At 41.7% G+C, this 14,206-nt stretch overlaps 1 protein-coding gene across 1 annotated transcript in view; it reads right to left on the reverse strand.

Annotated features, from left to right (window-relative positions):
• Positions 1–1,501: 1,501 nt before the first annotated feature.
• Positions 1,502–14,206, reverse strand: part of LOC124789259 (solute carrier family 22 member 7-like) — a 155,098-nt gene continuing 142,393 nt past the window's right edge. Inside the window, exons 7-8 of the mRNA XM_047256556.1 lie at positions 5,416–5,630; positions 1,502–1,509 (exon numbers count right to left, since the gene is read on the reverse strand). Of these exons, the coding sequence (XP_047112512.1) occupies positions 1,502–1,509; positions 5,416–5,630 (223 nt within the window). The remainder of the gene's footprint in view (positions 1,510–5,415; positions 5,631–14,206) is intronic.

Genomic DNA, 14,206 nt, shown 5'->3' on the forward strand with positions numbered 1-14,206 from the left:
CCTTAATTTCAGTGGTGGATGATGGTGCTATTTCTAAAGGCCTAAAGTCCTGGGGAGTGACATTTTAACATATTTTTTGCTTCTTCAACTTAACCCTTTTACCCTATTTTTGCTGCTACATTCAGAAAGTGATTGTTCAAAATACTTGCAACTTGCGAATTATAACTCAAAAGATCATCATTAAGCTTTATTGCTATGGTATGCTGTGTACTGTGAGGCTGACCAGTCTTCTGATTGATAATATTACATTTAGTTTTAATCTTATTATCCGCATTATTAATTTCTGTCAGAACATTACGTCATCACATTACTTTTAGTATTCAGTGGCTTAGTTTCCACAATGGACCTTGACCTTTGTCGCAACGACGCTTCACACGAAATATTTATTACGCGACATTCATACTAACTCTCATTTCAAAATTATGAGACCAGCTGACTAGGTTTTTAACAACTGAACATGGCGGTTACACGTCACTCTTTACACCTCCTCAAGTGTCACTTAGAACTGACTACTAAAATGGATGGGTTAAGAACCCCTCATCGACCATTGTACGCCATTCTTTTTGACTCCCTACGTACAGTCACTGTTCTATCACTTTGGAACTCCCGAGTGATTACTTCAACTGATTTCGTTGGACTGTTGAGGATTACACTCTGCAATGCTCGATAGTCCCAGTTCGTCAGTACACGAGGTCTGATGAAGTCTGTCTGATCTCGGTTTAGCTGTGGTGGTCCCTTCGTGTTTCCACTTCACAGTCGCATCATCAGCACTCAACATGGGCCTGGTGGATTTGCTGTTCAGGTGACAGCCAGTGAATAGTCCGCCGTCGAAGTCACTGGGCTCTTCCGACAGTCCAATTCTGCTGTTCTTTCTTCCCTACTGACAACGCAGTACTCCCCGCCTCGTTTTATAATGGCGCGTCAGCCTCTCGTGACATCCAATGGTCGATTCCGCTTTACAGAAGGGGGTCCTGATAGTTCAGATAGTGTACTTCTGAGGAACTAATAGTGCTTCTTCGATCGTGTGCTCTCAAAATTTTAACAGTATACTTCTCTACGATCCAAAGCACCTCCCAAGCAGCGTCTGCGACTGAACTTGGACGAAAAACCTCGTAATCGAGCAGTAATGCTTTTTTCCACCTACTGATGTGCAACGTCTTTCATTTCACGTACCATCAGTGCCAGGTAGGGCAGGGAAGACATGGAAATTCCAGCAACGGCATACTCGACACCCGTTGCGATCTGGCGGAGGCAGGTGGGGTGCAACTCGATGCTCTGCAGGTTCGCCATGCCCATACCGGCGACGGCGCTGAACTGCATCAGCATGGTCGCCATCACGATGGCTGCACCCGCGATGTGTTCTGTGCAGGAAGAGAAGTTTTGTGTGTTCAGTTCTGAGAGAGAGATATACGTTCACCTGCCAATAACAGAGCGAGCTAACATATTAACCTCTTCGTCATTCCCTTGGACAGCGATTAAACAGGAACATCACACCCTTACTCTAATACACTGGAAAACACATTATGTACGCCACATGTCTGTGAATTTTGCAAACTTTGTTTCAGCAGTTTCGTTTTTAGCTTTTTGTGTTGCTGTAGTTCGGATGTAGACATGTAAATCCAGCCTGGCACAGACACACATAGGTGTTAAGAAACAGCTGAGAACTATATCCAGGTTGTAATTCACGATATGGGCAACTCTTTTGACCCTTTACTTCTTTTTTTCTACAGTTTCCAGACGTACATTCATAATGTAATGATAACAATTGAAATTTAATATGTGTGGATTTCTTAATCAAATTTGAAATCTAAGATTCCTTTTTTTTATTAAATGTTTGGATTCTTTTCTTGATATAATAATCCCATTTTAACCCAATTTGAAATACTCCAATTTTTTTCTACATTTACATTATATTCTGTCAGTGTTATTAGCAGTCATAGTGTTACACTTTGCAGCAGACTCTTTACTATAATAGTTTAAGTTAAAGCAGATGCACCATTTCACTTCTTCTCCATTTCTACTTCAACTGTTTCTGCTTTTTCTAAGTGTAACTACAGTTATTTAATCCTGTCAATAGCTCGAAACAGTCAGTATAAGGAAATAAAAGGTACCTTAATTATCTTAAAATAAATAGTATGTTCATTGAACTATGGAGTTAATTTATAAGTATTCAACCTACAATTTTTTATTATCTTTGTATCGCAATACATCAAGCAGTTTAACAAATTGTAGCAATAATGACTGGAAGATACTATCTTTAAATGTATATCTGACAAGTATTTGGTATATCATGAATAAATAAACCTATGATCGAATAATATAGGAATAATATAAATTCTGCAGAGATTCTACAGCATTTTCAGTGTTTTAGATTAGGTACAAAAGAGCTAATCATAACATTCATCTCTTGTAAACGTATTATCCAGTTCTTTAATATGTGATCACATTTTTTTGTTTCAGCACACACATTGATAATGTGTCTCTATAAACCTAACAACCTAGCGTGATACAACATATAATGTACATTTGCATCTTAAAACAATAAATTATATTTCTATTAAGAAATATACCCTAAAATAAATTGGGTTCCAATTCTGAGATGTTATCTGATAAAGTTTATTGATTTTGAGTATGCTTCTCAGATAATTGTTATAACAAGTTCAGTGGTGTAGTCCTTATTTTCAAACAGATGCATATTACAAGAAAACTACATCTTCTTATATGTGGGCATTCATCCTTGGTTACTAACAAAATAGTGCTTAACTTGTAAAATAGAGTAACTGTTGTTCCTCTCTTCTATCTGAATTTCATACTGTTTCTTAAATAACCATTTTATGTATAATTATAATAAGCATTGTCAACAGCTTACAGCAGAAATAAATTATAATTATTTGATTTTGTACATTTTCCAAGCAAGAGTTATTGGATTGAATCGATGATTCTGGACTTGACTTTAATTATGAGCTGTGGATGGTCTCAACTTTCAAAACGGATTGTATTTTGTAGCTGTATATAGTGCTTGCACCAAACAGTTACTTTAACCAATGTCATGTTCCTCTGGTAATGTACTCGGAAATCATAGGGCTGATTATGGTAAATCGGGCTGGTAATTCGCCTTTGTCAGTTCGTGTAGATCGCGTTTCATTTACAGAGCTATCTGTGGGCCAACAACAGGCAACAAGCAGAAGTTGTGAGCCACTAAGACTGCCATCTAGCATCAGCAAACGATTTTTTTCCATAATTGATATGGATTTTTTCTCTCATTTTTGTTCTTCCCCATTGTCGAAGTGGCTGAATATTGACACAGAGAGTACTTACACTCGCTTCATGATTTAGGTCAAATTTCAGCAGATTTCTGTTTATTTTACTATTGATCATATTGTCAGCATTTTTGCTATTCTTTTCGAGCTGATTAAATTTATGAATTAACTGTATAGCTGTACATTGTATTAATCAGCATATTTGAGTATTTTTTGTGTTCAGTTAGGACAGTATATCGTTTTCGCACTTGTTGTATTGTATTCCCCATAAAATCTGCTATCCCATTCATGATCGATTCAATTACTTACAATGACTTATTGCTGTAAATAGGAAACTAAGTGCATTACCCCTTGCTCAAAGCAGAATAGTTTCCTACACTACACCATTAGGCCAAGGTGCATAAGCACCACACCAAATTTGCGTTGGGGATGGTATTCTAAACATTCGAGTGTGTAACAGCGTATATTAATCATCATCACATGTTACTGTACTTGGTCATTTATTGCTGAATTTCGTCAGTGTCTAACAGGTGGTTATTATTTATGCCACAGTCTATGAGCAATGGGAAAAGCGACCATTCTTTTATGAAAATATGTCCACTGCTCTTTCGGTTTTACCCATCTCCAGTCTGTTAGTATCACTCCGTCATAGTCTCTACACAAGATGACTGTATGAGGCGCATTCAAGTTCTAAGGCCTCCGATTTTTTTCTCCGGACTGGAAAGAGATAGAAACATGCGCATTGTTTTAAGATGAGGCCGTGTTCATTGTCAATACGTCCCAGGGATGGCAGCACCGTACGGCAGGCGGAATTTTAGTGCCAGCGGCGAGAATGAGAACTGTTTTAAATACTTAAAATGGTGACGTTTTCCTTACTTGAACAGCGTGCAATCATTCGTTTTCTGAATATGCGTGGTGTGAAACCAATTGAAATTCATCGACAGTTGAAGGAGACATGTGGTGATGGAGTTATAGATGTGTCGAAAGTGCATTCGTGGGTGAGACATTTTAATGAAGGCAGAACATCGTGTGACAACAAACCGAAACAATCTCGGGCTCACACAAGCCGGTCTGACGACACGATCGAGAAAGTGGAGAGAATTGTTTTGGGGGATCGCCGAATGACTGTTGAACAGATTGCCTCCAGAGTTGGCATTTCTGTGGGTTCTGTGCACACAATCCTGCATGACGACCTGAAAATGCGAAAAGTGTCATCCAGGTGGGTGCCACGAATGCTGACGGACGACCACACGGCTGCCTGTGTGGCACGTGGCCGAGTAATGTTGACGCGCAACGACAGCACGAATGGGACTTTCTTTTCGTCGGTTGTGACAATGGATGAGACGTGGATGCCATTTTTCAATCCAGAAACAAAGCGCCAGTCAGCTCAATGGAAGCACACAGATTCAACGCCACCAAAAAAATTTCGGGTAACTGCCAGTAATGAAAAAATGATGATGTCTATGTTCTGGGACAGTGAGGGCGTAATCCTTACCCATTGCGTTCCAAAGGGCACTACGGCAACAGGTGCATCCTACGAAAATGTTTTGAAGAACAAATTCCTTCCTGCACTGCAACAAAAACGTCCGGGAAGGGCTGCGCATGTGCTGTTTCACCGAGACAACGCAGCCGCACATCGAGCTAACGTTACGCAACAGTTTCTTCGTGATAGCAACTTTGAAGTGATTCCTCATGCGCCCTACTCACCTGACCTGGCTCCTAGTGACTTTTGGATTTTTCCAACAATGAAAGCCACTCTCCGTGGCCGCACATTCACCAGCCATGCTGCTATTGTCTCAGCGATTTTCCAGTGGTCAAAACAGACTCCTAAAGAAGCCTTCGCCGCTGACATGGAATCATGGCGTCAGCGTTGTGAAAAATGTGTACGTCTGCAGGGCGATTACGTCGAGAAGTAACGCCAGTTTCATCGATTTCGGGTGAGTAGTTAATTAGAAAAAAAACGGAGGCCTTAGAACTTGAATGCACCTCGTATGTTGGCTTTGGTCCATTTCTACTGATTTCATTATTGAGCCAGCTAGTTACCACAGCTCCCTTCTCTGACTGTTGGAAAACTAACTGTGATCCCTTATGATTTTCATCCAATTTTTAGACAAAATAGAGGCTAAATCAACAAAGACGCATGGGTGCAGCTCACCAGTCAGCAAGCAGAAGATGAGGAGACTGGCCAGTGCAGCCAACAGTGCACTCCCTACACTGGGCCAACGGCGACCGAACCTCGCCGCAAAGTAGTTCACCATGAAGTGGGCAGGCAGCTTGGCCGCCCCCTGCGCCACTATCCCCAGGAAAGGGTTCACGCTCAGTCGGCTCACGGCTATCACCAGTGAGTAGATAGCCAGCAGGTGCACTGACCTAGTAACAGCCAGAAATGCGCACATTATTCCGTATCGTTCAAAGAGTCTCAACATGAACGGATTCCTTTAAGTGGGCTTACGACACATTATTTACTGTGCAGTCTGTTTAAAAATTGTCATTAAGCGATGTTTGTACAAAAAATGAACTTAAATATACGATTTTACCATCGCTGTACAAAGAAAATTATGAAGATTCTACACAGATGTTAGATGGACTTAATGGTAGGTCCACATATAGAGTGACAGGTGGATGGTCAGTCTGAAGCTCCTTTCTCAACAAGCCCTCTTGATCTGATGTTCTTAGTAGCTACACTAACGTGGATTGTCAGTTTTATTAATTTAAGGCCATTCCATTTCCTGATATATAAATTACATAAGCTCACAACCGAGTTCATCCTTCGCATCCAGACTATTATCAAGAGGAACTGAAAATTGTGCTGTTGTGAAGCAACTTCAAGCATTCAGTGTGACGTATCCTTTGAACATGGAGATGCTAATAACCATCGGTTCTGGCAGAGTGACATCCAAAGATGGAACCTCTACCTCGACATTGCCCCACTGGAAGAACTGGAAGAACTCGCATACTGAAAGACTGATCAGGTAACCCGTGGTCAGAAAGGGTTGTGTGCAGCTGATAACTGAATGGTTCATGAGCCTTGTAGATATACGCAGTGTTTCACTAAATGAGTTTGCCTCTGTAAGTTACGAAGTAACAGGCGACGGAAATATTTACTGTGGTAGCTCACCATAAGAAACGTTACACTGTCTGCGGAGCTATGAACATAGTTTACTGTGTTATTATCCAAAGACTTACAGCAAAAAGATACAATTTTTTGAATGGAACAATAGTTGTTTCTATCATGCACTTCAATCAGTAACACCAGCTGTGTATACATCAATTTAAATTACACTCCTATCACTTTTAGTTTGGGAGCTACAACCCTTCAAAGTTTCAGGGGCAGATACCACACACGCTGCACATAATGCAATGCACCTTCTACATGTGGTGCCGCCGAGTTCTAACGTCGATGGTGTCACGGGGCGAGAAGCTTCCTCGATGCGCTGTTAGACTGCCGACTGTCGCCGCACACGGCAGTTCGACCCACACAAACAAACGGGACTCAATATACCACAGTTATTGATGTCGGATGAAGATGGCATACATGAACAACGGGTACGTTGACATGTTGCTAACGCTTGTCGAGTGCCGACACGATGCCACTGAAGCAGCCGTAAGATATCCTGGGTGATGAGCTCAGGCAGCCATTACGTTCTCACGTGCCGAACGACGACTTCGGGAAACAGGCAGCTTGGTAATGCGCCGCAGTAAAAGACGAAGAACTGCAAGACTTGAGGAGACGGAGGTGTTTGTTTTAGCTGCAGTACACCACGATCCCCATGTCAGCTTACGAGCCGTTGCTGCAGTCGCTGGTGTCGGTCTCACATCTGTGTGGGGCATTGTACACAGGTCACAGGTTACACCCGTACCGCCTGTCACTGACCCGGGAGCTGCATGGGAACGATTTCCGTGCGAGAGTTACATTCTGTGAATGGGTCATGCGCAATTTCGCACTGGACTCTCTGCAAAGTGTTATGTTCTCTGATGAGTCCACGTTAATAAATTATGGTGCAGTGAATCGCCAGAACGTGCACTATTGGGCCGCAGACAATCCTCGGTTCTAGGCGCTACAGTCTGGAACCGCGCGCCCGCTACGGTCGCAGGTTCGAATCCTGCCTCGGGCATGGATGTGTGTGATGTCCTTAGGTTAGTTAGGTTTAAGTAGTTCTAAGTTCTAGGGGACTGATGACCTCAGCAGTTAAGTCCCATAGTGCTCAGAGCCATTTGAACCATTTGAACAATCCTCGGTGGGTGCGACCTGTGGACGGTCAACGTAGGTGGTCTATTAATGTACGGTGTGGAATCCTTGGGGATGAAATCATCGGTCAACACTATTTCCCAGGTAGGCTGACAGGTGAGTTATATCGCACGTTCATTGTCGACAGTTTGAGTGGTCTCCTTGAACATGTGTGTATGCACGAGGGTCCATATGCGGATGCAGCACGATGGTCACCCAGCCCATTCTGCGCGTGCTGTTGTGGAAGAACTAAACAATAGGTTTGCAGGAAGGTGGTTGGGCCGCCATGGCCCTCATTCATGGCCCGCAAGGTCGCCCGACTTAACACCATTAGAATTCTTTTTGTGGGGATATCTAAAGGATCGTGTTTATGTCACTGAGCCCACATCCCCAGATGATCTAAAACGGCGCATCGAGGACGCATGTTGCTCCATGACACCGGCGATGTTACGTCTCGTCCGCAGATCCTTTAGAAGACGCATTGCATTGTGCGTTCACGAACATGGACGCACATTCGAATATCTCATTTAAATCAACTTCCCACCTCCAGAACATCCATCACCCACCACACAGCCATGTATTATGTACAGCGTGTGGTTTCTGCCCCTGAAACTTTGAAGCGTTGTAGCTCCTAAACTAAAAGTTATAGGAATGAAATTTAAATTGATGTATACACAGCTGGTGTTACTGATTCCAGTGCATGATAGAAACAACTATTGTTCCATTTAAAAAAATTTATCTTTTTGCTGTAACTCTTTGGATAATAACGCAATAAACTATGTGCGTAGCTCTGCAGACAGTGTAACGTGTCTTATGGCGAGCTACCACAATAAATATTTCCGTCTCCTATTACTTCGTAACTTACAGAGGCAAACACATTTAGTTGGACACCCTGTATAACTACGGCCAGATAAGCAGTGAGGAGAGACACTTCGCACCGAGATATCAACATGTCCACGTCAGTCAAACGCATGCGTGCCCTGTGCTACGGATGACGTCAAAGCTAGGAAGACTTGCATGCGTTTCCGTAAAATTTGGAAGTGAACTAGCGAGGACGTACACCGTCTTGGATGGCTTAGATTTCACGGAAGTAACAGTCTGTGTGCCACGAACGATGTTGACAAAACCGTGTGCCATGTGGCGAGATTAATTTTCCACTTTCAAGGTGAGCAATCAACTTTTGTTGATTAGAAGTCAGAACGATAGACCATTTGACTTGGGACTGATGACCATAGATGTTAAGTCCCATAGTGCTCAGAGCCACCGTTTGACTTGGAACTTCCTGTAGAAGTAACCTCTGAACTGTTAATAGTGCTGTTTCCGATAGGAATATTCTTATTATTACTAGTGATGTTATTATATTTTGTGCGTGTGAAGTTTTAAAGAACATACCAATCAGTTAGAACGCAAAACTTTTATTTGTAGTCATAGTGTCTGATCCTGCTGAGTAAATTGCAAGAAGGAACTTGTTTTCTTTCGGTGAGCTCGAAGAGTTGTGTGACCTTGCAGACTGGAAATTATGATCAGTATGCTTTCTGACTGAACGCAAAAACAGTTTTCAGGCTTTCTTAAACGGCGAAGGTAGGTGTAAAGCACCCACAGACAACTTAAGTGCTTAATATAACGAAGTAACGACAGTAAAGTCTATTTATCCACTGCCCCAGCAGTGCTCTGTGGACATTTATGTGCACATATGTAATTTTTTCTAGTTGTTCACTTTCTGCATCTCTGCTTCTAGTAGCAACGGCCATTCAGTTAGTTGGTTTTACCAAACAAATTATTAGATCGTTTGTAGTTGTTATTATTTGGAAGAAAGCAAGCACATGATTGTCTTTAGCACTTGAACTACACTGGCATACTGTCACAATCAAAGTACATCAAAACCAGAGAAAAACAATAAACTATTCAAAATTCAGCAACGTTATTTAAACCATTGATGAGTATGGAACGTATTTCAATTCTGCTAGGAAAGCAGCTATACATTTAAATGACAGACGCGCACCGCAAAAACCCTCACTTCATGGACTTGGCGAATTATTACCACAGGTTTGCACCAACATTTTCGGCAGTAGCACAAATATTCACTCATCCATTAAAAAAACGGGTGAAGTATTATTGGTCACTGGAGTAGTTGCTGACGTTTTTGATAATTGAACAATGAGATAAGACTGAGGAATTATTGAAGCTGTCTGTCAGCTGTTTCCCAGTCAGGTAGAACACATAGTCTCACCTGATAAACTGCTTCTGCCTTGACCGTGGCCGACAAAGGGCCCGATTTCATCTACCAGAGGTTTCTCATAGCTAAAAAGAACATTTGTAGGAGGTAACAGGGGAGTTATACTAACCAGAAAACATACAGATCACTTAAAAATTTAAATAAAATGTTCAAAAACCACACTGAAATCCGAGTTAGCCTGTTAGAAAATAATCATATCAAACCTGGCATGTAAATATCTGGCTCCAGGTCAATAAAGCAAGTGATTAAAACGAGTAAGTCCTTCAGCCCCTGTTTAGATAGAGTGCACTCAGAGTTATGTTAAAATGATAAGTAGCCGAGAGAACTGAGATGTCTGAATCCCAGGCAGGCGCAGTAAAAAATTACCTATAGCGAAATTTTACTTAGCGTTATCATGCCTACCAATTGGGATGCTAACAGTAGCATCATTATGATAACAACAACCGAAATACTTCTGACAATATTACTGATCAAAGCTCACCAACATGTGCTGTACGTTCCATAGCTGCTACGAAGCACAAGAAGCACGTGCGCAGAGATGAAAATGTAGGAAACACCCTTGTTAGTGAGAATAACGACCTGCTCCAATCTACTGCAATGGTGCACAACTTCGAAGTGTCTTTCCATGAGTTTAATAAACACAAGAGATACATATAACAGAGATTTTAGTTACCAATAATATGAGGATGTTCTCCTTCACTAGTTAACAACAGTCTGCAAACGCTGGGGTAACTTCTCGATTCAGCGTCTGTAGAAATCACGTGGTTTTGAGGTGAAGTACCCATTGAGCCATGTCCGGAGCGAATTTTCATTGCTAAATGAAGTTCCTTGAGCGTTTCTGGGTAGAAAGCTGACAGGTGAAAATCTGAGGGTGCAAGATCACGTAAATAACGTGGACATGGAGTGACTTCTCAATCCATCTCCTGTATAGTGTTTTTGTCAGTCTAGCGGAATGCGGACAGGCCTCATCGTGGAGTAACATTGCTTCGCGCAATCTTCCTGGTCATCGTTTTTGGATTGCGTCTGCAGCACATCTCAGCTGTTGACAGTAAATGTGAGCAGTAATGGTTATGCGGTGGGGAAGCAATTCGTAGTACACTACACCATCGCTATTCCACCGGCTGTGTAACCTCACCTTTTGTGGATGCGTGCAGGTCTTCGAAAGGGCCGCTGCTGCTTTGTCTGGTCTCAAACAATCCTTTCTTTTCCCCATGTTAGCATAAAGACAACATTTCTCATCAGTAACGATACAGGGTAGGGAAGGCCGTTGTTGTTCACGAGCCAGTAAATGACGAGCAAGCAGATATCCACATACGGCCCACCCGTTGATTGTTGTGATTTTAGCTTGAAACATTCATTCGTTACCCATACATCCGATTGCAAATGTCGCACAATGGAGGAGATCACAATTCATAGCATTTGCCAGTTCTCGAGTACACCGACGTGGGGTATTGAATGCATTTAAACGATTTTCATCAAACCCCGCATGTCTTCCTAAACGTGGATAATGTGAAAAAGATGAAAAAGATCCTGCTTAAAACGAGAAAACCATTTCATTACCGTACTCTATCCAGTGGTATTGTCCCCACTGACGGAACAAATGGTTCTGGTTGCCTCCGCTGCTGTCACCCTCTATCGAATTCAGGCAGACTTGTAATGCCAGAAATGCATATCCTCCTATTTCCATCTATTGTACTATAAATTTTTTTCCTTATTTTGTTACCTGAAGATATGACGTTTCTCTGTCTTTGTATATTGTAATTGTTTTACTATTTGTATATATATATGCATTTATGTCGATGTATAATTGGTTTGTTTTGTAAATATTATTTGTATTTTTATGCTGGGTCTGCCTAGGGAAAACTATGCTATCGAACGACTACATCGATAGGTCGTGTGGAGAACCAAAGTGTTTAGGATCTTTGGTAGTGTTAACTCTGCCGCGTGGAGCGCGGACAGAGCAAGAGGGAGTCTGGCTGGGGTGGTGCAGTGGAGCAGGTGTGTTGTGTGACGCTCCCGCGAGTTGCCGCGCTTTCGGGGTTTGGCAGCATGTAATTGCGTTCGACTTGCTGTGATAGTTTCTGACACGGTGGCGCGGACGGGAAGCATTAGCTGGCGCACATCAAGAGCCCGTTTCGCCTGGTGACCGTGTCGAGAAGGAGGCGCGCCAACATCCAGCTTCTGCAACAGCGACGGCTGACAATGAGTGACTGTCGCCACCTCCTCGATCGACGGCTTCAAACCTTCAACCAACCAACAAGGAAGACTGGAAGCACGTAAAGTTTTAGAACTGTATGGCAGACCTCAGCTTTTAAAATTGTTCCATTCTCAAAATTACAGCAACTTAGCATGAAGCTTTGTTGCTCATTGTCCCAGTTGCATTACCAAGCAGGGTCCCTTCCCTTTCCGGAATGAACCCGAGTGTCGTTGAAATTCAAACGCCAGCATTAAAGTAATATGATTCCATTTCACTGCTTTAATTTCAAAGTTCAGTTAAAGTATTCATAGCTGGCTACAATATTTAGATTACACAAGCACAAATTAAGAGTGCGAGTTTTGTTACCATATTTTAGCTTACCTGTGACTGCAGCTCAGCTTGGTACATACTAAATTTTACTATTGTTAATTGTTCAGAATCATTTAATTCAAGTTCAAAATTAAATCTCTTATTTCTAAATTGCATAGATTCAAGTAGCTTTTGAAATGATTGTTGAGGTAGCCGAAGACTAACCTCATTTTATTGAAGTTCATAGTGCTTCAAAAACAAAGATCACTATTAATTTCAGTCACTAAATTAACTTTCAATTTCCCGGTTTTATTAATTCTTCTGCTAAATTAAGTCAGAGTGTAGCAAAATTTATTACTTCTGACAAACATTCAGTTTTCACACAACACGTGTCAAACTTCAGTTGCCACACTTTTAGTGCTAATTATATGTGCATTAATCTTTCATTTTCAGTTATTATAGTAGTTGTCCATAGGACTGGCGACCGTAATTTTCCCCAAATCTCAAGTATCTAATTAACGCCAGTTAATTTTTAACGTAACGACCGCACATTTACTTTCTTTATTAACTTTACACTTTTTCAAAATTAATTTTCATCAGTTTCATTTGCATTTTTCCTTTCATTTAGATGTAACCCTTTGCTCCCTCTTTACCGACAGATTAACTTCGGTGACGATTGCTTTTCCCAAATTTCCATTAGGTACACGCGGTTTAAATTTTACTGTCATTAAGGTCGATAAGTGAGCCGGAGGTTACAGACTATGTGGAAAATGTTGCCATTTCTCCACTTGGCACTCCATTTTCTAGCGTGCAGAGCACCACTCACTATCTCCAAATGGCAAAGTCATAATATGTAAACTCAAATAGGAACAGTGAACTGCATCAACGAGACTACCGATACGCAAAAAAAAGAAAAGAAAAATGTGAGCTTATGCACCAGTCTAATAGAACTGCAGCTGATTGAGATGGTAAGCACCAATCTAATAATTTTTGTTAACTTGGGTGCTACACCAAGGTCAGCGGAAAGCAGATCCCGCAGTAGGCCTAACTAAGGTGGCAGTTACGTTCCGAACAGCGAAGCACAGCCTCGTAGCTCAGAGGTTACTGGAGTTACTGGACAATTTTGAGAAAAGTGAGACGCCTCGGATGGTCTATTGTCCCTCTTTTGCAAAGTATATGTGGCACAAATTTCAGAACAACGGTTTGGTCAGTCTTTGTGGATTTTCGCCGTCTTGCGAAATATCAAGAATAATTAATCTGGGGTTCGGAAAAATACTCCTCCCGCCCGAGAGGACAATCCCCTGATTACGCAAGCCTTCGGTGTTCTCTAATTGCCGAGGAAATCGTTTGATGCCATTTATCTATCAATTAATTTCATCAACTTTTGAAATAATAATCGTGTCAACCCAGGAGCTATGTCACTAGATACATAATTTTATGGACAATGTGGATTCTTTGTCAGGAAACTGGACAGGGCTGCTGTCGTTCCTCTTGCACGCCTTTTGGTAGGTTAGGGAAAAATTTTGCCGAACAAGATGAAAGATGACGAAATAAATCTCGGGTGAACAGCCTGGTATGAGTTTGCATAGGACACAATATTTCGGCAATCGACGACGTTGCCATCATCAGGTGCGCTGATGTACTGACCGGCGGTGGGCCGGCGCCAGGTATTCAGGGTGAGTCACCTAACGTTACCGCTGGATATATTTCGTAAATCACTTCAAATACTGACGAACCGATTCCACAGATAGAACGTGAGGAGAAGGGCTAGTGTAATTGTTTAATACAAAGCATACAAAAATGCACGGAAGTATGTTTTTCAACACAAACCTACGTTTCTTTAAATGGAACCCCGTTAGTTTTGTTAGCACATCTGAACATATAAACAAATACGTAATCAGTGCCGTTTGTTGCATTGTAAAATGTTAATTACATCCGGAGATATTGTAACCTAAAGTTGACGGTTGAAACGTCCG

The sequence above is a fragment of the Schistocerca piceifrons genome, chromosome 3 (genome assembly GCF_021461385.2).
Source record: "Schistocerca piceifrons isolate TAMUIC-IGC-003096 chromosome 3, iqSchPice1.1, whole genome shotgun sequence".
NCBI classification, from domain to species: Eukaryota; Metazoa; Arthropoda; class Insecta; order Orthoptera; family Acrididae; genus Schistocerca; species Schistocerca piceifrons.